This window comes from Pantherophis guttatus, chromosome 2, assembly GCF_059756535.1.
Source record: "Pantherophis guttatus breed Tessera chromosome 2, ASM5975653v1, whole genome shotgun sequence".
Classification (NCBI taxonomy): domain Eukaryota; kingdom Metazoa; phylum Chordata; class Lepidosauria; order Squamata; family Colubridae; genus Pantherophis; species Pantherophis guttatus.
In genome coordinates, this window is record NC_142064.1 from 280052041 (window position 1) to 280076246 (window position 24206).

The 24206-nt window shown below is 42.3% G+C and overlaps 2 protein-coding genes across 10 annotated transcripts; both read left to right on the top strand.

Annotated features, from left to right (window-relative positions):
• The first annotated feature begins 1829 nt into the window (after window positions 1-1829).
• On the top strand, window positions 1830-7331 carry LOC117668126 (uncharacterized). The gene is made up of 2 exons (XM_087884751.1): window positions 1830-4134; window positions 5411-7331. Exons 1-2 carry the CDS (start codon window positions 4101-4103, stop codon window positions 7237-7239), a joined length of 1863 nt encoding a protein of 620 aa, XP_087740877.1. The 5' UTR covers window positions 1830-4100; the 3' UTR covers window positions 7240-7331.
• A 6785-nt stretch (window positions 7332-14116) lies between these two features.
• LOC117668119 (uncharacterized) lies at window positions 14117-23847 on the top strand. Of its 9 annotated transcripts, none has more exons than XM_087884736.1 (5): window positions 14117-14528; window positions 16329-16450; window positions 18642-18724; window positions 19317-19443; window positions 20997-23847. In XM_087884736.1, exons 2-5 carry the CDS (start codon window positions 16351-16353, stop codon window positions 22778-22780), a joined length of 2094 nt encoding a protein of 697 aa, XP_087740862.1. In that variant the 5' UTR covers window positions 14117-14528; window positions 16329-16350; the 3' UTR covers window positions 22781-23847. The 9 variants fall into 9 exon arrangements, with proteins under 9 accessions (XP_087740862.1, XP_087740863.1, XP_087740860.1 ...); XM_087884737.1 differs by having other exon boundaries at window positions 14129-14532; XM_087884734.1 differs by having other exon boundaries at window positions 14142-14532; window positions 20994-23847.
• Window positions 23848-24206: the final 359 nt, after the last annotated feature.

Sequence of the window (24206 nt, forward strand, 5' to 3'; positions counted from 1 at the left end):
GGATCCGCCCAGCGGTGCCCTCTTGCCAAGAGCTTCCAGGTCAGCGGGAAGGCATCCACAGGATTTCGGAAGTCCTGGAGGAGAAGAGATGAGGGAGCGATTTTTATAGGAAGAAGCATTCTCTGCTTTCCACATTAAATCGCTGGCGGTGGGTCCCTCAGTGGAAGGAGGGAGGTGCAGTTTACGGGCTGTGCTGGGAAGGCAGCGGCGCTGGAGGAGCTGCGAGGAAAGCGTTGCGCGGATCCTGCCCTGCGCGCCTCTCTCGGGGAACGGAGTCCGGGCGAGGGGCAGAGCCGCCTTTCCCTGCAGGCAAGGTGGTAAGAAGCTTCCACTTTCCTTTCTCTTCGGGTAGTTCTGGGTGAGAGGGAAAGTTCTTGGAAATGTGACTTTTAGATGCTGTTTTTTGGGTTTCCCATAAGATTGTTCCTGCAGTCAACGCTTTCTCCTGGAATAGTTTGCCTCCCGGAGTTGTGGGTGCCTCAATCATTGGAGGTTTTCAAAAATAGTCCGGACAGCCATTTGACCTACAAGGTAAAGTCTCCTGCCTTGAGCAGAGAGTTGGACTAGAAGATCTCGGATGTCCCTTCCAGTCCCAAGAGTCTATCTTCTATGATCATTTCCCAAGGAATTTTCTCTGGTGCTGTGTCAGGTCCAGAAGACTGGTTTAAATGGCTGCTGAAGTCCCAGGAGGAATTCCGTGCAGTCATCCTGTATCCTCCCACTGTTGCTTCGCTGATGCCAGATTGCCATGAACAAACCCTGGGGGGAGGGAGTCCAGAAACGAAACCATTCCGAATGCCTGCCAAAGACGTCAGCGGCTGATCTCAAGGCTACAATCATGGGAATGGAATGCAGACAGGGCCGGATTTAGATGAAAAGAGGCCCTAGGCTATTCCACTTATGAGGCCCTTTCACCTATAGTGAAAGTGTAATTTTAATTTTGCTAACAATTTGAATGTAGGCCCCTCTTGATCTTGAGGCCCTAGGCTGAAGCCTAGTTAGCCTATAGGAAAATCCGGCCCTGAATGCAGACAATGGCCATGCCGGCCAAGCATCAGAACTGTTACCAAAACAATTTGTTTCAATCCAATAGGACACGAAGGAGATAAAGGGGGGGCGGGGGGGGAAGCTTGACAGATGGGTAGGTTAGTGGGCAGTAATATCTAAGTTTACTAACCCCTTGGCTTTAGTAAAAATAAACCTTCATAAACGAAGGCAATTGAAGGCTCTTTCTTCTTGTCCTGAGTCAGGGTCCTTCTGATGCCCTTTAATCCTCAGAATTGAATTTCCCCGTGTTTGATTCATGAGTTCCTCTTCATTTTTTTATTTACTTGTTTTAATATCATCACTCAAAAAAGATTGATTGGTTCATTAATCAAAGAGAGAAGCAACCTAGAATGAAGGAGAAACTTCCTAACAGTGAGGACAATTAACCAGTGGAGCAGCTGGCCAGCAGAAGTTGCGGGTGCTTCATTACTGGAGGTTTCTAAGAAGAGACTGGACAGCCACCTGTCTGAAATGATATAGATTCCGCTACTTGAGCAGGCGGTTGGACTAGAAAACCTCCAGGGTCCCTTCCAGCTCTCTATTCTGACTCCAAAGTTTTGTGATAGTGTGTATTTGAAAAGGAATCATCCCTTTCCTGTAGACGGTTCCAAAGGGCAACTCCTACCTGTAAAAAAAAGTTTTTGTTGTCCTTCTTCCCCGATTATCTGACAGGGAGGATGAACACTCAGCACAATTCCCTGGGATATGGGGTGGGATCTGCTTGAGACATCTAGAGTCAAGCTGTGTTGTGTTTTAATGCATACAATCATGACAGAGAGAGCTGCCTCTGAATCCAATCTGGTTTTTCCACACCTCTCACCCAGTGTCAACAGCTTCTATGTGATGTTGCTGTGGCTGAAAGGTATTCAGATAAACTGATTCCCTGGTTACCATAGAAATAGGCTAGAATCACCCCTCTGCACTGTAGGTTCAAGAATATAATTAGGGCGTTTGATAGCAAGTTATTCCTTTGCTGTTTTTTTTCCTACTGGTAGACACTATAAAAAAAGTTCTCGACTTATGACCACAATTGAGCCCGAAATTTCAGTTAAGTGAGTCATTTGTTAAGTGAGTTTTGCCCCATTTTATGACATCTCTTGCCACAGTTCTTAAGTGAATCACCGCAGTTGATAAATTAGTAACCCGGTTGTTCAGTGAATCTGGCTTCCCCATTGATTTTGCTTGTCATAAGGTTGCAAAAGGGGATCGCATCAACGATCATAGATATGAACCAGTTGCCAAGCATTTGAATTTTGATCACATGACCGTGGGGATGCTACAAAAGTCATAAGTTCGAAAAATGGTCATAAGTCACTTTTTTCAGTACCGTAACTTTGAACAGTTGCTAAGTGAGTGGTTGCAAGTCGAGGACTACCTGTAATGGCCTTGTCACCATCTTCTGGTACCTCAGTTGTTTGTAAGGGAGGATTAGCAGTGGTTGAGCTTCCAACTCAGTAGGATTCTCCCCTCTTCAAAGTGCCAGTCTGATCTATTGACAAAGCCTCCAATATTGTGCAAAACGAGAAATCCCTTTCACAAGCTTCCTGTTAATTGTCTAGGAAGTCACATAAATTTGCATGTCATCCTCAGATAGATGGCATCTCACAGTACTTCCTGGGGAACCTCTTCCAACATCTTCAGGCAGTTCTTCTGCAAGCTCTGTGTTGAGGGACAACATTTGGCATTGATTAAAATGTCACAGGATTCTACCTGTCCTTTTTGAGGTGGCTACCTTCCAGGAAGGGCTGAAACCTCCAATCAATGGTGCATCCAAGGTCCATCCCATTAGTGGGCAGAATAGGGAGCTCTTCCTCCTGAGGAGTCAGCCACACTATTACAGGTAGTCCCTGACTTATGACTACAACTGAGCCCCAAATTTCGCAAGTCATTTGTTAAGTGAGTTATGCCCCATTTTACAACCTTTCTTGCCACATTTGTTAAGTGAATTCCTGCAGTTGTTAAGTTAGTGACACGGTTGTTAAGAGAACCTGGCTTTCCCATTGAATTTATTTGTCAGAAAAGTGACACCCCCCCCCCTCGCCCCGGACACTACAATCATCATACATTTCAGTCAGTTACCAAGCACTAGAATTTTGATCACATGAACATGGGGCTGCTGGAAAAATTGTTAATACCACTTTATAATGCCTTGATAAGACCACACTTGGAATACTACATTCAGTTTTAGTCAATACAATGTAAACAAGATGTTGAGACTCTAAAAAGAGTGGATAGAAGAGCAAATAAGATGATTAGGGGACTGGAGGCTAAGATATATAAAGAACTGTTGCTGGAATTGGGTATGTCTAGTTTAATGAAAAGAAGGACTAGGGATGACATGATAGCAGTCTGGCAATATCTCAGGTGTTGCCAAAAAAGAAGAGGGAGTCAAGCTATTCTCCAAAGCATCTGAAGGCAGGACAAAAAGCAAAGGATGGAAACCAATCAAGGAGAGAAGCAACCTAGAACTAAGGAGAAATTTCCTGACAATGAGAAGAATTAATCAGTGGAACAACTTGCCTCCAAACTCACGTGTGCTCCATCATTGGAGGCTTTTAAGAAGAGACTGGACAGCCATTTGTGTGAAATGGTATAGGGCTCCCTGCCTTGAGCAGGGGGTTGGACTGGATGACTTGCAAGATCCCTTACAACCCTGTTATTCTGTTCTGTTATTAATTCAGGTATGAAAATTGGTCAAAAATCACTTTTTTCAGTTCTAAGTTCTGTCACTAAATGAACTATTGTAGGTCGAGAACTACCTGTAAAGCATTAACAGAGATATATTCTTAGCCAGAGCTTTACAATTTGTTCCTTTGGAATGATTCTCCAAAGAAGCTGCTTATTTGCCCTGGTTAGAAATTTTGCTGGTTGCTTTGTTCGTTAAGAAGAAAATTTGCATGTAATTTATTGAATTGTTAATTAATCAGAATGTTCATGGAATGTTTTGTTTCTGTTTCAAGATTTGGTACTGCTTAAGGATATAGCTGAGTTTTTCTTCCATGGAGGAGTGGGCCCTGCTGGATTGTGAGTAGAAAGCCCTACACGGAGAGGTCATGGTGGAGGACACAAGGAATATGGCTTCCTTAAGTAAGGGATTTTCTTTCTTCTGTCTTGAAAATGTGGTGGAAGTGAGCAGTTTCTGTGTTTCTAAGATGAAATGCTAGTCTGTTCATTGTGTACAGTTGAGAAAGTTCTTAACTGCATTTTTACTTCTACGCTGTCTGTTAAGTGGGCTAAACCCTCCACACTGCAACCAGGAGGAGAGAGGTCTTCCCCATGTAATTTCTTATCTAGTCAGACTGTGATCCTGTTTCACTTCATAGATAGACTGAGGAGTTGCTTTCATTTTGCTACTGTTAGACATTCACCAGTCCGATCACTTACAAAAAAATACCCTCAATTCCATCTAATTGAAACAATAGGTTCTTTTACTAAAAGATGTTGGTTGCAGTAGAGTCAGGCTAGAACTAAATTTCCCAAGCTCAAAAAAATACAAAAGATTTCCACTCATCCCAGTCCTCGCCCCCCATGACCAGTCTGTCTTCAGCCAATAAGGATCCGCCTGGGTGTTTTGAGAATCCTGAGATGTTTGGGGCAATCCACCTTCTTTCTCAGAGTGCATGGCTTTGAGTGCTGGTACAAATTGTTTCAGAGTTTCTTTGTTCTTCATCAGCTGTTATTTCCCCCTCCCCTATTTCCCATCACCTATACATACAGGTCGATAGCACATTTGTCGTTCCCCACCCTCACCATGTCCCCTTCCAATTGCCTAACCTTTGATGGCAGGATGCCAGCAAGGCGTCAAGCCAAAGATAGCAAACGTTCCAGCTGCTTATAATGGTGGGGGTTAAGAGGCCCAGGGTTTACCACAAGGATGTTACTTCTAGGGAAGTGGACTGTTTGATAGTTGGATTTTCCAGAGATGAGACTTTCCATTCTGATGGCTGCCCCAACCACCACTATTTTCATGGAAACCTTCCTTTGGCTCAGCTAGGGGAGACTGAAAACTGGTATTTTCAAGGGAAAACTTCCTCAAGCGGAGAAGGCAAAATTTAATGACATGAATCAGTATTTCCACATTCTCAGATATAAATTCAGTGAACCAGTTCATTCTCATCATCCAATTTTAAACAAAACCAGCTTTCAAGTGTCCCCCCTGTATCCTTGGAACTGAACCTGAAGGAGCAGCAAAACTGATGGGAACCCACCCTTGTGAGAGGAATCACAAAAAGAGCTAAAAGAAAAAAAGTGATAGTGGCGGGACTTTTACTAATGTTCAAATAAGAGATCCAACAATGATGCTTAATCCCTTTCACACCTCAGTTTGTTTCAATTTTCCTTTTTTTCCTTCTTTTCCATGTAGGTGATGGATTGAAGACAGTGGATGCTGGCCAAGAGATGGCAGCGACTTTTCTAACAGTCAATAAGGAAGTTGCAGAAAGAATGAGTGAAAAGAAAAGGCCTGAAGAAAAGGAGTTAAAGGAGGAGCTGGGGAAATACTCTAATTCCCAATATGCAGATATCAACATTTTCTTGCACAATGATGATCCCCAAGAAAAAGGAGCGTGTCCAGAATGCGGAAAAATACTCAGAGATGAATTGGGATTATGTGACTGTTATACAAGCCATCCCCTTACGTTCCATAAAAACATTCACAAAACAGAAGATTCATACCGTGGCCTGGAATTTGGAGAAAACATCAGTCAGAAAAATCACCTGAATTCATATCAGAATGTCCACGAAGATAGGAAGCAGCATCAATGCATCACCTGTGGAAATAACTTCAGAACCAGTGCAGCCCTTATTTCCCACCAAAGCATTCACAAAGAGGAGAGGTTGTATCAATGCAGGGAGGGTAGAACAAGGTTTCCTTGGAGCAAGGAATCAAATTCCAGGGAAAAAAGCCCCACTGGGAATAGCTCATGTAAATGCCTGGAATGCGGGAAGAGCTTCCGCTCTGCAACTCACCTTACTTTCCACAATAGAATCCATACAGGAGAAAAGCCATATCATTGCACAGTGTGTGGAAAGAGCTTCACCCAAAATGGCAATTTCAATTTACATAAGAGGGTCCACACCGGAGAGAAGCCATATAAATGCACAGAGTGTGGGAAATGTTTCAAAACCCCCGGTTCCCTTACTCAGCATAAAAGGATTCACACAGGGGAGAAACCCTATGAATGCTTGGAGTGTGGAAAAAGCTTTAGCAGAAACTGCACTCTAATCATACATAACAGGATACATAAAGGGGAGAAACCTTATCAATGCCTGCACTGTGGAAAGAGTTTCAGTCAAAAAGTTCATCTTAAGTCACACGAGAGGATCCATACGGGGGACAAACCATTTCAATGTGTGGAATGCGGAAAGAGCTTCCATTCCTCTAGAAACCTTACTGCTCATCACAGAATCCACACAGGGGAGAAGCCCTTTCAGTGTTTCCAGTGTGGAAAGCGCTTTGCCAGTTCTGGTGGCTTTCATGCCCACGAACGGACCCACACAGGGGAGAAACCATACAAATGCCTGGAGTGTGGAAAGAGCTTCCGTAGATTCAGCCACCTAACTTCTCATAGAAGTATCCACACTGGAGAGAAACCATATCAATGCACCGAGTGTGGGAAGCGCTTCAGTCAAACAAGTCACCTTAATATTCATAAAAGGATCCACACAGGGGAAAAGCCCTATAAGTGCACGGAATGTGACAAATGCTTCACCGACTCAGGGGCCCTTGTTCGCCACAAAAGGATGCACTCTGGAGAGAAACCATTTGAATGCAAGGAATGTGGAAGAAGCTTCAGTCAAAAAAGAACTTTAATAATTCATTACAGAATTCACACTGGGGAGAAACCCTACAAATGCACTGTGTGTGAAAAGAGCTTCAGTGATCCTCAAGAACTTGCTTCCCATGAAAGGATCCACACTGGGGAAAAACCCTATAAATGTGTGGAGTGTGGAAAGGGCTGTAGGACCACCAGTGACCTTAGTTCCCATAAACGGACCCACACAGGTGAAAAGCCCTATCAGTGTGGTGAGTGTGGAAAGTGCTTTAGTCAAAACAGTTCCTTTAATAGCCATAGAAGAATGCACTCGGGAGAGAAACCCTATAAATGTATGGAGTGTGGAAAGTGCTACACACATAGCAGTGCTCTTAATTACCATAGGAGGACGCACACAGGTGAGAAACCACATAAATGAGTTGAATGTAAAAAAGTAATTAGTAAAAATCAGTGTATTATCTGTAGAAAGATTCATTCACAGAAGCCATTAAATGTATCGTGTGGAAAGAGCTTTATTTAAAACATTTCCCTTATTTTTCTTGCAAAAGAATTTGCTCATTGGAGAAACTACGTAAGGTTACAAAAGTTGTTCAGTGCCTCTTGTTTACCTATTCCCATAATACTGAAGGCGCTTCCTTCAGAAGAGTGAACTCATAAATGGAGCCACTGGGAGGAGTAGCCATATATGTATCTGTAGTGTGGAAAGAACTTCAGTGGTTCCATTTTTGGTCAAAATGGATAGGTGGTGTGGATTAAGATTAGTAAAAAATGAATTAAGAGTGAAGGAAGGGAAAGAGAAGAAATAAAATGGTCGACCAAGGAGTTTATAGGACACCTATGGAAGAGCTTCAATTTACTACAAGAGGGACAGCAAAATCTTGTCTGTGCAATAGGTGCAATATACCTTGTCTTAATGGAATGTAACTAAGCATATGCCCCAAATATAAATATGCAGTGAGGTATTGGAAACACCCAGGTTTTATTAAATCATTGCCAAATGGAATGTAAGTGGTTTTTTTCCCTTCCTAAAATTTACTTGTGAATTGGGTTGAGGATGCCAACATACATTGTTGGGAACAGACATCTGTGCCGATTATGAATAGAAACTAATCAAGGAGAGAAGGAACCTAGAACTAAGAAGAAATTCCCTGACAGAACAATTAGCCAGTGGAACAACTTGCCTCCAGAAGTTGTAAATTCTCCAACATTGGAAGTTTTTAAGAAGAGATTGAATAACCATTTGTCTGAAGTGGTGTAGGAGTAGCACTGAGTTGGAATAGAAGACCTCCAAAGTCCCTTCCAACTCTGTTATTGTATTCTATTCTATTCTAGCCTAGTCTAAGCTATCCCTATCCTATTCCTTCCTAATAATTTACCTGTGAATTGGGTGGAGGATGCCAATTTACATTGTTGGGAACAGACATTTGTGCTGATTATGGATGGGCAAAACGTACAAATGGCTACAGACATAAGTGTGAATACATTTCAACATTTTGATTGTAAATTGGAATTGATATGGGGTGGCTTCTGTTGCACAGAATCCCTGGTTAGTGGTGTATAGCATGTGAAAGACATAATTTGATTCTTGATAACTGGAGAGAGAACTGTGAAGGCCAGGCTCTAAATACAGTCCATTTATGAGGAAAAACCAGAGTTCATAGGAAGGGATTACAACTCCAAATACAGTTAGCAAGGTTACAGAGGCCTGACAGCCGCCATCTCGGATCAGTTCAAATCAGGGGCTGTTGGTCAAGAAAGGTGCTTGTTAGTACCTTCAACAAAGAAGCTGAATGTGCCTCGAAGAGGGAAGCCTCCTTCATCCCTATATGAGGCAATTTTTTTTTTAGTGCCTGATGTCTTTGGCCAATATTTCATTTATTTATTTATTTATTTATTTATTTATTTATTTATTTATTTATTTATTTATTTATTTATTTATTTATTTAAAATTCATATGCTTCCTTGAGAATTCAAATGGTATTGGGGCTTTTTTCCCCCTTCAGGACCACCATTTTGCTCTCCCACAGCTTCTCCTCATGTCCCGCAGTCGCTTTTATCATCCCAAATCAGGGGCTTAAAAAAGAAAAAAACAATATTAGCATCTTCCAGCTGGGAAGCCCTCCCCTGGGAGAGGCGTTTGGGCCGGAATCCCTCTGTGCTACCACCCTTTTAGTAGAAGAGAGCGTCTTTCTCCCTCAGAGACGCGGGAACTCCTAGCCCCGCCCCTTCCAACGGTTCTTTCCCGAAGGTTCTCTCTTCAAGATGCCCCAAAGAGATGTGCCCTGAGGGGAGTCCGCCTGGGCAGAGAAGGAGAGGGCCGGAAGGGCCACACGCTCCTCAGAAGGGCCTTTCTAGTTTGTTGCATACGCAGCGCGTGCCAAATGTGCTGTGCATGCACATGCATAGCACGCACCAAAAGCATGCTGCACGTGCATGCACATTGTGCACCAAACATGGAAAAAGAAGTCTTCACTAGGTAAGTAGAACAGCGAGGGGCGGGGGAACAGCTGTGTCGAGCGATTTAGCTTCACTAGAAAGCAAGATTTCCTGCTTTCTAGCAAATATAAACCATGTGGCACAGCTAATCGTCAGAAATACCGGTTCGGACAATCTGGTAGTTTTTTAAAACTACCAGTTCAACTGAACTGGTAGCATTTTTTAACTACAGGTTCATCCGAAACGATAGTTTTTATCACTACCGGTTAACCCGAACTGGAGCAAACCGGTAGCATTTCACCCCTGTCTCTCACTGACAAACTTCAAGGTCATTGCCCTGGGAGAAGGCTGCATCTGCAAGAAAGCCATTTTGAAAACAGTTTATTTGAATATGATTAGACAATGGGGTGGAGGGGGAGAGAAATGACCAGCAATGGGAAGGGACAAAGGGGAAAAAGTTAAGTAGGAATGTTTTGACAGCTAGGATTTCCAATAGTGGTTTGCCATTGCTTCCATTCTAGGGATAAGAGGAAGCGACTGGCCCAAGGTCACCCAGTTGGCTTTGTGCCCAAAGTAGGACTAGAACTCATGGTTTCCCAGTTTCTAGCCTGATGCCTCAACACCAATACCACCAAACTGTCTCTCTATTCTCACTTAGGAATGTGAAAATTTGAGACTGTGTATTGGGTGACTGGACAGAGATCCAGTTCCATAAGTATTTAGGAATCGCATCCACATCGGAGATTCTCTGAAGAGAGTTTGAACCATTCCTTATTGATATAGTAGAAGCCTTCCTGAGTTAGAAAAAGAAACTATAGTTTGAACACTGCCAATTAATAAGGGACTTCCCCAGCGTAAAACCTCATTCTGCTTCCAAAGTTTTATTGTTGCAGTATCTATAAGGAGACTTCCCCTCTTCTCCATATTCTGGAGGGGCCAGGGTTTTCTAATAAAGATATGCAAGACAGAATGCCAGGTCATGAAAAATAGCTCATGATGATGGAATGATGAAATGATCTATTTAAAGCAGTGGCCCCCAACCTTTTGGGGACGGGGTCCATGGAGAGAGGTTTTTTTGCAGCCTGGAGAGGGTGTGGTTTCACATGCTGCCTGTATCCTGTGGATGAGGCTTTACTTGGTGGCCTGGTTGCTGGCATGCAGGGACCCCTGATTTAAAGGAAAGATAAATCCCATCCCATAAATCCCAAATTTTAATTTTTAATCATTGTTGTGTCTTGTGTTTTTAAATTGGCTGTACACCGCCCTGAGTCCTTCGGGAGAAGGGCGGTATAGAAATAAAATTATTATTATTATTATTATTATTATTATTATTATTATTATTATTATTATTATTATCTCCCGATCATTACATGCAAATCTCCACATAGCTTTCTTGGACAGGACATGGAAGCAGGTGGCCCTCAAGAATTCCTCAAAATCCTTTTGATTTCCCAGTTCTGCTTGGATTTCTTGCTGATGTCTTATCCAAATCTGCTTCAATTCAAAATCATAGGTGGGGCATATGCTGTGTTCTGCAGCAAAGGGGGAAGATAGCTATGGTTGACAAGTCATACTTAACAAGTCATCCTTAATGGTACTGTTGGAAGTTAAAACCCACCCCTCTCCTAGAAAAATGAAATACTTTAGGATATATTAAAAAGGCAGAATATTTCCCCTAAAATAGAAGTAGAAACTGAAGAGAAGCAGCAACTCAGCCCCCCATCTTTGTTAATGGGCCATTAAGGCCTGGGCCAGTCTATTCTACATAACAAAGATCTACCTCCTTCAGGCAGAGCCATTTAATTGCCCTTCATTGCACCACCTGCCAAGTTTAATGTGGAGAAAAGCAAGGTTTTACCCTTAGGCAAGAAAAACCAAAGGTACAAGTACGGCTTAGGCAAAACCTGGGTCAAAAACAGTAACTGCTAGAGAGACTTTGGTGTCCTAGTGGACAATCACATAAATATGAGCCAGAAGTGTGCAGCAGTGTCCAAAAAATGCTAATACAATCCTCGGTTGTATAAACAGAGGCATAGAATAAAAATCACGTGACGTATTAGTACAACTTTATAAATCCTTAGTAAGGCCACACCTGGCATACTGCATCCAGTTTTGGTTACCACATTATAAAAAAGATGTTGAGACTTTGGAAAAAGTGCAAAGAAGAGCAATTAAGATGATTAATGGCCTGGAGATTAAAACAGATGAAGAACGGTTGCAGGATTTGGGTTTGGCTAGCCTAGAAAAAAGGGCTAGAGGGGACGTGATAGCAGTATTTCAATATTTGAGGGGCTGCCACAAAGAAGAGGGGGTCAATTTATTTTCCAAAGCACCAGAAGGCTAGACAAGAAACAATGAGTGGAAGCTAATCAAAGAGAGAAGCAAACTGGAATTAAGGAGAAACTTCCTTACAGTGAGGACAATTAACTTGCCTGCAGAAGTTGTGAAGGCTCCAACACGGGAAGTAAAAACAATTAACCGGTGGAACAGTCTGCCTTCAAAAGTTGTGGATGCTTCATCACTGAAGGTTTTTAAGAAGAGACTGGACAGTCACTTGTCTGAAATAAGATCTGCTTGAGCAAGGGATTGGACTAGAAGACCTCCAATGTCCCTTCCAGATTCTATTCTAATTAAGATGAACTTTTGTGACTCAAACCAGAGGCAGACACAGCAAGGAGAGGCAAGAGGTTTGCACAGGCTTTCTTTGCAGTATTTTTGTTTGTTTGTTAGGAAAGTGATTATAATTTGGCTGTAGTTTGCTCTCCAAGCTTGTTTCAATTTAGTTTCTGAACGTTTTTTTACCAGACTAGGTAATATCAAGATTGTTTTGTCTTATTTATTAGTTTATAAATGTATTTTGTGCCAGTTTGGTCAGTTGGTTGGTTGTTCGTTTGGAGCTATATTTAAATTCTGAGCAGCTGATTGGTTCTCTTGTTGATTGGTTATTTCAATGGTCTGAGAACTGGTTTCATATATGTGTGTGTGTGTGTGTGTGTGTGTGTGTGTATTTGTTTTCTCAGATTTCCCGGGTGTTTGTATGTAGGTCTTTGGTTATTCGGGTCTTCTCCCACGTAAAATTGGAAGTGTCTTGGCGACACTTCCAGGAGCACGAAGCCGAGAACACCAGCCTGAAGATGACGAATGAGACTTTGTCGAAACGTCGCCAAGACACTTCCAATTTTACGTGGGAGAAGACCCGAATAACCAAAGACCTACATATATACGTATGTATGTATGTATGTATGTATGTAGGTCTTTGGTTATTTGGGTTTTCTCCCGCATAAAATTGGAGGTGTCTTGGCAACATTTCGATGAAGTCTCATTCATCATCTTCAGGCTGGTGTTTTCGGCTTCGTGCTTCTAGGAGCAATATGTATGTATGTATGTATGTATGTATGTATGTATGTATGTATGCAGTGGTGGGATTCAGCCAGTTTGCACCACTTCGGGAGAACCAGTTGTTAATTTTCTGAGCAGTTTGGTGAACTGGTTGTTGGAAGAAATCATTAGGGCAGAGAACCGGTTGTTAAATTATTTGAATCCCACCACTGTATGTATGTATGTATATATATATATATGTATGTATGTATGTGTGTGTGTGTGTGTGTGTATAGATAGATAGATAGATAGATATAGTAAAAAGTTTTTCCTTATTTTTTACACATACACACACACACAAACATACATTGTACTCTTGCTGATCAGAGTATTTGGCCAGTTAACAAATTTAAGCAATTCTTAATTTTACCACTAAGATTACTATTTCTATACCTCCTTTTTGCCATAGTGTTCACTTTCATCTAATTTTTACCAATGTTACCCTTCATTTTTATCTCTAATCCTAACCAAATTCCAATTTCCCTTCTATTCTATATTAAACCCCAATCCATCATCAGAATAATTAATTTTATGATGTTACAATTGTTCAATTCTTACAGGAATAGTGAGCCCACTTATTTTATAGCTTACATTTTCTTAAGTAATACAGTCCAACATTTTAATATAATCGGTTACTTCTATATGTATCTTTTCTATTTATATATGCAAACACTTAATGAAAAAAAAAACAAATATAGACATAGCTATTCCAATTAATTCCATTTGCATACATCAAATAATTTCCCCATATGTTCCTCCAAACCACATCTTAATCATTTCTACTTTCATCACAAAATATCATTAAAACTATTTCATCTGGTTTCTTATATATATGCTGGATGTAGATCAATGTTATTTAGCGCATGTTTGTTCATAGAAAGGTTTGTTCAGCTATGCCGGTGATCGTTTAAGGAGTATCAACTTTGCCTAGTGGCAAAAGTCAGCATCCATGCGTACGTTTGTTCTTGCTAGGGAAATTTAGCAGGTTATATTGTGCAGAGTTTTGGATTTAAGGGGAAATTGACCTAGATCCAGTATATGAATATTTAAGAAACCAGACCATTCGAACAACCAATCAGCTGCTCGGAATTTAAATATAGCTCCAAACGAACAACCAACCAAATGACCAACTGACCACACAAGCTAAGGAGAATAGGACTAGACAATTCTACTGATAATGTTACCAAGTCTGGTAACGAAACGTTCAAAAACTAAAATTGAAACGAGCTTGGCGAGCAAACCGCTGCCAAAAAGTCTAAAACCCGAACTACAAGTTATTTTCTACAATTTCCCAAGGAATTATATTCTCAGCTGCGCTTGTAGGAAGATCTTTTTTTTTTTTTTTCGGGACAAAAGTCCAAAACTTTTACCCCCCTTCCAACTCTTAACCTCCCGTTCCTCCCCCGACGATCCCGTTGGGCGCCCGCTCCCCTTTGCTTCCCAGGATTAGACGCAGGATCCACCCGGGGGCGCCCTCTTGCAAGAGCCTCCCTGCTTTCCCCGGGTCAGCAGGAAGGAGCCTTCAGGATCGCGGAGACCCGAGGAGGGAGACCAACTCTGTGCCCGCAGTCCCCAAAAATCTGACCGAAGCCCTTTCGGGGAGGGAGGGAGGCGCACGTGCGCGGTTATAGTTGCGCTGCTGTGCCGAGAAGGCGGGATCGCTGGCGGTGCTGCGAGGAAGGGAGGGGCGATCCTCCCCTGCGCGTCTCTTTTGAGGATCGGAGGCGCTTGGTCTTCAAGGGCCGGTGCGAAGGGAAGCTTCCCCACCACAAAGGATCCGACCAACCCCGAGATTCATCTTTGCCTTTGATGAGATGCTTCCATGACTTTTGAAGAAGCGTCTTTGGGAAAACCTCTGTCTGGAATACAAGGCGGAGGGGTTTTGTGTGTGTTGTACGTACGTGTCCCCCCCCTTTTTTCCCCTCTTAGCATGGGAAGCAGAAGCATCCATAGGGACAATAATCATGGATGCGGTTTAACTACTGCGCAATTTGCAGGGACTCCGCCCGGGCAGTTTATCAAGTGTTGAAAAGGTTTAAAAACAAGGGAACACCACAAAAAAACGGGAGGGGGGAATGCGGGGAGAGCAGAGATAAGAAAGGTGAATGGAAACAGAAAGAAAAATACTGAAAATACTGTTGGAATTAGGATGCGATGTTACCCTAACATGGGCGACGGAGTTTATCATCCAGCTGAAAGACATTACAGAAGATATTATATGGATTACAAGCTTAAAGTTTTTTTTTTTAGGATTTTATTTACATACATTTTTCTAGTGGAGTGGGCAGAAGAATAAAGATATTAAGAACAATTATGGTAGTTTTGCAGGAAAGTGGGTGGAGATAGGTTAGATTATTGATTGTTTAGTTTAAAGAAAAGGGATATTATGTTTAGATGTGAATATATGTAAAAGATTTGAGCTAAGACATATAACGATGGGGGGGAAGGAAATGGGTAGCTGAACTGAATAAATGTTAAATTAGGATTTACTATATAGCCTTATAGTGGAAGGTTGTTTTGAAATGTTATATTAATATACATAAAAGATTTGACTTAAGAGATATACGTATGGGGGGTACTAAAAGGGTAGATTATGAGCGGAAATCGCTAAATTGGGAGATATAATAATATTATGTTAAATTAGGAGTTATTAGATAATGTTATAATAGAATGTCACTTTGAAATGTATAGCATAGTATAGTATAAGGGGGATATGATAATTTTATTAGAAAGAAAGGGTCAGCATATGGAGATGGAGTAAGTGGATGGTAAAGTATGATATAATCTGTTATGAATTTGGGTTTTATTATGAAGAAGTCACAGGGGAAGGGGAGGGTGAGGGGGGGTTAGGGAGGAGGGGGGGGAAAGGGGGAAAAATCTGTATTTGAAAAACTTTTTCAATAAAAAAAAAAAAGGAAACAGAAAGAAAAGAAAGGGGCTTCATAGCCCTTCAAAATCCAGTTAGGGTGGATCACATTTGAATCCGGGTGGTGGTGATGGAAGATTCTAATCTTATTCTCTACAGTTTCGAATAAGGTTGCTTTTTTTTTTCAATCAAGGAAAATCTTTGGATTTCTTTTCGCATCTCAGCAGGGAGAATAAATGAACTCCCAACAGGGCAGAAGGAGGAATCCTGGCTGTGATTCATGGGGAATTCTTCAAAATTTGATTCTTAAGTGCTTCTTCAAGGGTCCCTCATAAAATTGCACATCACCACTTTCTCCTTCTATAGCAGTGATGGTGAACCTTTTCGGCACCGAGTGGCCAAACTGGAACGCACATTCATGCACCTGCACGTGTGCACGTAGGAGCGCCGGAAACTCAAAGACCAGCTGGATGGGGCGCATGTGCATGCCAGCCAGCTGGTCTTCAGGTTTCCGGCATCCACGCCAGCCAGCTGGTCTTTGCATCCGCTGGAGCACCAGAAACCCGAAGACTAGCTAGATGGTACGTGCATTTTTTGGCCATTTCAGGCCGTTTTCCGGTGCTTTGGCGCCCGCAAAGACCAGCTGGCTGGCGCTCATATGTGCACCAGAAACCAGAAGAGCAGCTGGTGACGGCACACGTGCCCACAGAGAGGGCGCTGTGTACCACTTCTGGCATGCGTGCCATTGGTTCTCCATCACGGTTCTATAGAATATTCTGCTGGCCCTTCCTGATTATTTTTTGTGGAATTTTCTCATGCTTTTTCAGGTTCAGAAAACTTTCGAGTTAAATGGCTGCCGAAGCGCCCACAGGAAAGGGTTTTGATCCCTCTCTGGAGGTGCTGTTCGGGGGAGTCTCTCCGGAGGATCCACCTTGGATGACGCCATCAGGTAAAGGGTCCTTCTGATGTCATTTAATTCTCTGGATTTACTTTGTCTGGGTCTCTTTTCTTCCTGAATTCATGTTCAGGGTTTTAGATACTGTGGTGTTTTTTTTTTTTTAAATATTACCACTCAAGAAAGTCTTGTGGCAGTGTGCATCTAAAACGGATTTGCCCCTTTCCTGTACACTAGTCCAAAAGTAGAGTCCTACTGTGAAAACAAGATTTTGTCCTCTTTCCAGATTATCTGACAGGCAGGAGAGAGGACAAAACACTCAGCACATCTCCTATGGATTATGGGGTGCGATCTGCTTGAAGATATCCAGAGTCAAGATTGTAGTCCTTTATTGTGGGGGTCCCCAACCCCTGGGCTGCAGCCCACTACTGGGATGCGGCCTGTTCAGAACTGGGCCGCGCAGCTTGAAGCTCCCTTCACAGGAGCGATGGCCACTTGTGCTCATGTGAACCGGCCCGCCTGCCACTCAAAAGGAACTATCCTCCCCCCCCGTCCCCCTCCCCCCGGGCTGGGCCACCTAGTCAGAAAGGTTGGGGACCGCTGCTTTATTGCATATGTTCACCACTTCAGATTGCACCCCGCTGGGAATCAGGCAGAGAACAATTAAAGTTGACCAGATTACAGTATTCTAATGAGGCGGAATTTTATTTATTAGATTTTTTTTTAACCCCTCTTTCTTACTCTATAAGTACTCAAGGCAGTGAATCGGTGGTGGGTTTCAAAATTTTTTACTACTGGTTCTGTGGGTGTGGCTTTGTGGGCGTGGCATGGTTTGATGGATATGGCTTGGTGGACGTGGCAAGGGAAGGATATTGTAAAATCTCCATTCCCTCCCCACTCCAGGGGAAGGTTACTGCAAAATCCCCATTTCCTCCTGATCAGCTGGGACTCTGGAGGCAGAGAATAGAAGGGGGCAGGGCCAGTTAGAGGTGGTATTTACCGGTTCTCCGAACTACTCAAAATTTCCGCTGGTCAGAACCTGCTGAAACCCACCTCTGCAGTGAATATACATAATACTAGTTCCTCCTCCTATTTTCACAACAGCAACCAATAGGGGTATGAATCATAAAAAAATGGCTCCAGCCGTCCCAAAATGCATTTTTTTATTTGAGGCTAAACAACACAAGCTCATAAATAGGTCACAGAGGGTGCCCAAATGCAGTAGGGACAAAATTGTTACAGGAGCTTTTGCCTTCTTCCCAATTAAGGGACAGAAGCTCACAGTGTTCCCTGTCCAGTTCAACAAAGTTGACTCAAGTTTGTCTCAAGAATATGTTGTCTCCACTCATAAATTGGGGAAGAGATCTAAAATACATAATGGGTCTCTCTGCTGTCCGGTTCAGGTGGTGTTATCCACAGTTGAGACAAGGGCAGGTTCTTTCCAATGGTCTCACCTGAATCTCAATTTAAATGGTTCCAAATGATCTTCTGACGTGCTTTGTTGTTGAGACATGACCACTCCCTCCATGGCCTTCACGAAAAAAGTAACAGATAGGAACTGGACAATAATTGCTTGCTAAATCTAGGGAGGTTTTCATCAAGAAGTGTTCCTCTACCTGCTTCAAGATGGGGGTCAACCAGAGGTGGTATTCAGCCAGTTTGGACAGGTTCGGTGTGAACCAGTAGTGGCGACTGTGGGTGGGCTGCCCCCACCCATTGCCCTGGCGTAACGCCGTCCTGTTTAGCCATGTTTTCTAGGCTGGGCGTATGCGTGGAAGGCGCATGTGCGCGTGAGGAGCGAACTAGTGGTAAGAATATGTGAAACCCACCACTGGAGTCAACTCCTCCTTTGGCACTTTCTGATGCAGCCAGTTTCTCCCTTCTTTTCTGATTACCTCCAGAATGAGCAAAGCTGCTAAGCTTATGCTCTACTCCTGTCATTTCTATAGACTTGGGTAACTACCATCTCTCATATCTCCACTGGATCTTTCTTGGTCTCTTATGACTTGACATAAGTACCACTTGACACAAACCTCATACCTAGGCTTCTGTTGACTCCCACGTTCATACAACCTCATCAGTCTCAGTAACCCAGATAGGCTATTCTCTGGCCACGAGGCACTCATGCCTGACAATCCTCCAGTCAGCATACACAGAGAACTGATATTTTGCATTTGAGGCTCCAGAACAAGAGGAAGGATGTGTTTATAACAAATAATTATTCTGTTTTTCTCCTCACTCTTAGAGGACAGAGCAACACAGATGGTATCTTCTGAAACATCTATGTTGTGTGCTCGAGGAATAGAAACACTTGGGCTTTCAAGGAAGGTAGGAAAATCTCTCCCTCCTACTTTTGGCAGAGAAGAAATTTGGGGTGCTGCTCCTATAGAATTAGCCAAAATCATGAAAGATTTTAACAGATGTATTTCCAATAAGAAGCCTGTAGCTCTGCCTATTTTCTCCAGCGAAGTTGTTTATTAATCCTAATTGAAAGCAGGATGTTTTCTTTCAATAGGAATATGAGTAGAAATAGGAATAGGAATAGAAATGAATAGGAATAGAATACTTTTTTGGCCAAGTGTGATTAGACACACAAGGAATTTGTCTCTGGTGCAACAGCTCTTAATATAGATGCAAAGCAACAGAGTAATAATTATAACAATAACAGGGAGTAGTAAGGAAGAAGGATAATAATACTACAGCCATACAACATGGGTAAATATACTTAGACATTAGACAGTACTGTAAGAATTAGGTGTTTAGCAGAGAAATGGCACAAGGAGAAAAACTGTCCCTGTGTCTAGTTATTTTGGCATGCGATGCCCTATAGCGGCATTCTGAGGAAAATAATATTTTCCATTTAAATTATTCAATTGTTCCGTAATAAGGGAGTTTGTACAATATGCTGTTCTTGTTTCAGAATTCCATTTTTTTTGAAGATGTAGCTGTGTTTTTCTCGGTGGAAGAATGGGCCCTGCTGGATTTGGGGCAAAAAAATCTGTATCGAGAGGTCATGCTGGACAACGCAAGGAACCTGTCCTCTCTAAGTAAGGGATTCTGTTTTTCTGGACTGAAATTGCGGTGGAAGCAGTGGTGGGTTGTCCCCAGTTTGGATCGGTTCGCAAGAACCGGTAGTAAAACTGGTAGGAGGCTCCGCCCATTGACCCGGATGTCATCATAGGTGATCTGCGCATGTGCAGAAGCTTCTGCGCATGTGAAGAAGAGCGCAGGCGCAATGCGAACCGGTAGTAAAGGTAAGTAGAACCCACCCCTGGGTGGAAGGTATTTTGCAGCCAGATATAAGCAGTTAATTTCTTGCTCAGAGGAAACGTTGCCCTCTTCTTTTCCTATAGTGGAAGAGAGTGTGCTTTTCTACTCCTATTTGGTTAACAGATGGTATAAAACCTTCATGGTCTCTCTAGAAAGAGGACATGAGTCCTTCTCTAGTTTCCAAATCTGTCGTCCCACTTTGTAGGTAACTTTAAGCGCTGTCTTCTTCTTTTTATGTCATCTGCCTGTAACAATGGCATTTGGAAATCCGATTAATCACACAGGAGCATCACAAGGATGTGACTGCTAGAGAACTGGCCTGTCTGATGGGATGGTATTCAAGACATGAGACATTTCACCCAGATGGCTCCGCTTCCCACTTTCTTACTTGCTTCCTTTTCTTAAGTTAACTCAGACCGAGAACTATATTTTTTTTCGAGGGAAACCTTCCTCATGAAAAGGAAGCTGGACCTCAGTTCTCAGGTCCAACACTTCCCCCTTCTCCTGGAAAATAATCCATCATGTTTTCCCTTAATAAGTCCATTAATGAACACAGGTTCTGTTCAAGAGTCCCTCCTGCTTCCTTGGAACTGAATGTGAAGGAACAGCAGGTGCCCCACCGTGAAACTCAAAATAATTTACCCCAAAGAATTTAAGTTTGCATTTTGTAGCATGCAGGGCAAGAGGGAAATCTATGGGAGAGCTTACTTCAACACAACACAAATATAGCCCCATGTTTTCAAAATACTCTGACAGAAGCAGGGAGAAGAATCACAAAAAGAGCTAAAAGGAAGATGTTGTTTCGATGAAGAAAGACGCGTAGGCAGGATGATGGTTCACGGGAAGGCCCTTCGGGTGGAAGGCACCTTGATCAAGGCACCTCGGTGTGAGGTACCTTGGGGAAAGCACCCTGACTCCATCCAGAAGGCTTCCTTTTATTGTCATTTTACAACTATCATGGCAAAACATTAATCAACGTTTACTGATCCTGATTGGCTAAAGAAGGCTCGTGCATTCCATGTGGACAACTCGTGTTTCCCTCATGCTCTTCCTGTGACACACAATGCTTACGTGCCGGGTCCCTATGTCTGCATATTTGAGATAGGGTCTTTTCCAGACATCCTGTCTTTGATGAGATTAGGACCTTGTGAAGATGTTTGTTTACTCAGCGTGGTTTGCCAGCCACTGAGATAACATACACCCCCACAGAAGAAGAGATGGTGGCGGGAGTTTGGGTAATGTTCAAAGAAGGGATGCTTTGACACATGATGCTTGATCCCTTTCACACCACAGTTTGTGCCAACTTTCATTTTTTTTCTGTTTCAAGCAGGTGATGGATGGTGGATGGAGGGTCACGGCCAAGAAGCAGCAGCAGCTTTTCCAAAAGGCATAAAGGAAGTTGTGGAAAGGATGTTTGGAAAGAAAGGTTCTGAGGAAAATCAATTAAAAGTGGGGCTGGAAAAATGCTTTCCTTTTCAGTGTGCAGATTTCAGTGTCTTCATGGCTGAAGATGATCACCAAAAAAAAGGAATGTGTCCATGGTGTGGAAAAATACTCAGAGATGAATCAGAGTTATGTTGTTGTTCCAGAAGTGATACTGTCCAAAACCAAAATACAAGCAGGAAATGCTCCATGAGAACCATTCCTCTTACCTTATCTCAGAGAATAAAAGTTGGAGAAAAGCCATATAAATGCCTGGAGTGTGGAAAGAGCTTCAGAGTCTCAAGTCATCTTACTTCCCATAAAAGGATCCACACAGGAGAAAAACCGTATGAATGCAAGGACTGTGGAAAGAGATTCCAGTTTGCCACAAGTCTCACTTCCCACAATAGGATTCACACAGGTGAAAAACCTTATGAATGCCAAGACTGTGGAAAACGCTTCACTCTCTCAGGTTCCCTCACTCAGCATAAATGGATCCACACCGGAGAGAAACCATATAAATGTCAGGAGTGTGGAAAGAGCTTCACTAGTTCAGGGTCTCTCACTCGCCATAAAAAGATCCACACAGGAGAGAAACCGTATCAGTGTAAGAACTGTGGAAAGAGCTTCAGACAAAAAATTCATTATACTGTTCACAACAGAATCCACACTGGGGAGAAACCATATAAATGTCAGGAATGTGAAAAGAGTTTCAGCTCTGCAAGAAATCTTATTTCACATCACAGAATCCACACTGGCGAGAAACCATATAAATGCCAGGAGTGTGGAAAGAGCTTCAACAACTCTCAGGTTCTTACTGATCATAACAGGATTCACACAGGAGAGAAACCATATAAGTGTATGGAGTGTGGAAAGAGCTTTCGTTCTTCAAAACCCCTTACTTATCATATAAGGATTCATACAGGGGAGAAACCATATAAATGCCAGGAGTGTGGAAAATGCTTCACTATGCCGGGTTCCCTCACTTCCCATAAAAGGATCCATAGCGGGGGAAAACCGTATAAATGCCTGGAGTGTGGAAAGAGCTTCAGAGACTCCAGTTATCTCACTTCCCATAAAAGGATCCACACAGGAGAAAAACCGTATGAATGCAAGGAATGTAAAAAGAGTTTCCGTTTTGCCAGAAGCCTTATTTCCCATAATAGGATTCACACAGGCGAGAAACCATATAAATGCCAAGATTGTGGAAAGTGTTTCACAGTTTTAAATTTTCTGACTTCCCATAAAAGGTTCCACACCGAGAAGAAACCATATAAATGCACGGAGTGTGGAAAAAGTTTAATAACCAGTTGTATGCTTTATCAACACAGGTGGATCCACACAGGGGAAATATACAAATGCAGTGAATTTGGAAAATGCTTCTCTAATTCAAGTTCCCTTTTTTCCGATAAAAGAATCCACACTGGGGAAAAACGACACAAATGCACGGAGTGTGAAAAGTGCTTCATTAATTCAAGTTCCCTGACCTCCCATAACAGAATCCACACAGGGGAGAAACCATATAAGTGCATGGAATGCGAAAAGAGTTTCACAACCAGCAGTCATCTTAGTCGCCACAAGAGGATCCACACAGGGGACAAACCGCATAAATGCAGTGAATGTGGAAAAAGCTTTATACAAAGTAATGCACTTAAGAAACATAGAAAGATTCACTCAGGAAAAATCCAGTAAGGTAGACTGGTTTCTGCATTACTAGAAATTTCGTATGATCCCATTATAAAACCCTATAAATGCATGGACTGTGAAAAGGGCTATAGTACTAGCACCAATCTACTTCTGATATTTCACACAGAGAGAAACCATATACATGTGGACATTCCAGAATGGCGGAATTGTTCTCACAAAAACCTGAGCCTGAGTGGCGCAGCAGACTAATACTACTGTTAAAGGTAGTATTTAGCTTCCAGCTGCCTGCAATTACTGTAAGTTCAATTCTCACCAGGTTCAAGATTGACTCAGCCTTCCATCCTACCTAAGGTAGGTAAAATGAGGACCCGGTTTGTGGGGGCAATAAGCTGACTTTGTATAAAATATACAAAAGTATGAAGGCTATTGCTTAATGCCTTGTAAGCTGCCCTGAGTCTCCAGAGAAGGGCGGCATATAAATTAAAAAAAAAAGCATCCAGAACGGAGAGAATCCATATAAGTGCTTGGCGTGTGAAAGAGCTTCACAACCAGCACTGACCTTAGTTTCCACAAGAGGATCTACATAAGTGAGAAATAAGTATACGGTGTGTGGAAAGGATTTTATTCAGCATCAGTCACCTTATGGGCATAGGAAAATTAGTTTGTGGGAAACTTACAAAATGCAAAAATAAATGAATAATCTAATTCATTTAGATCCCCTAAATGAATTGTGTGACAAAAAGACCACAGGTAGCCCGCAATTATTGAAATTACAACTGGCAACCCCATTGCTAAATGACATTGTCACTAAGCGAAGTGTCATGTGTCATGTGTCTGTGCTAGATTGATGTAATTCCACAGTGGTGGTTAAGCAAATAACTGCGGGATAAGCACAACATTACATGAACATAACTTGCAATTGACTCTGCTTGTCAGAAGCTGGCTGTGAAGCTGGCTGCATTTGACTACAAGAGTGATGTAACGACCCGATGTCCGAGAACTGGCTGTAAATGTACTTTTTCAGCATTGCCTTTTCTTTCATGTACACTGAGAGCATATGCACTGAGATAAATTCCAATCACACTTGGCCAATAAAAAAATCTATTCTGTTCTGTTCTGTTCTATTTTCTATTAACAAGCCCCTTGGCAAGAGAGAACAATTGGCATAACACTCATGCTATCCCTGTTGTACAGACTGCTCAGTACAAGGTCTGTCTTCCTCACTTTGGGGATGAAGAAAACACCGGGTTGGTTCTAAGGCAACTTTGGCTTTGCTGTCACCATGTAATATACTGAATAAAGATCTATCTTTTGGTTTTCTTTCTTGGTTTCAAAAAAAAGAGTTTTATAAAATATCAATCTTATAACTTTTATTCTTAATCTTTCTAAATGCAATTTTAACACAGAGGGGCAAGAAAGGAATACCTGAGATGTTACAAAGAAGAAAGCTTTTCTTCCCAAATAATATTCT

What these genes read in the sequence shown, in the direction of transcription:
- LOC117668119 (XM_087884734.1), top strand. Translation starts at nt 16,351, where the DNA reads ATGGCTGCCGAAGCGCCCACAGGAAAGGGTTTTGATCCCTCTCTGGAG. An exon ending in ACCTTGGATGACGCCATCAG is followed by an intron (nt 16,451 to 18,641) that starts GTAAAGGGTCCT and finishes CCTCACTCTTAG; the next exon opens with AGGACAGAGCAACACAGATG. An exon ending in CACTTGGGCTTTCAAGGAAG is followed by an intron (nt 18,725 to 19,316) that starts GTAGGAAAATCT and finishes TTCTTGTTTCAG; the next exon opens with AATTCCATTTTTTTTGAAGA.
- LOC117668126 (XM_087884751.1), top strand. Translation starts at nt 4,101, where the DNA reads ATGGTGGAGGACACAAGGAATATGGCTTCCTTAA. An exon ending in AAGGAATATGGCTTCCTTAA is followed by an intron (nt 4,135 to 5,410) that starts GTAAGGGATTTT and finishes TTTTCCATGTAG; the next exon opens with GTGATGGATTGAAGACAGTG.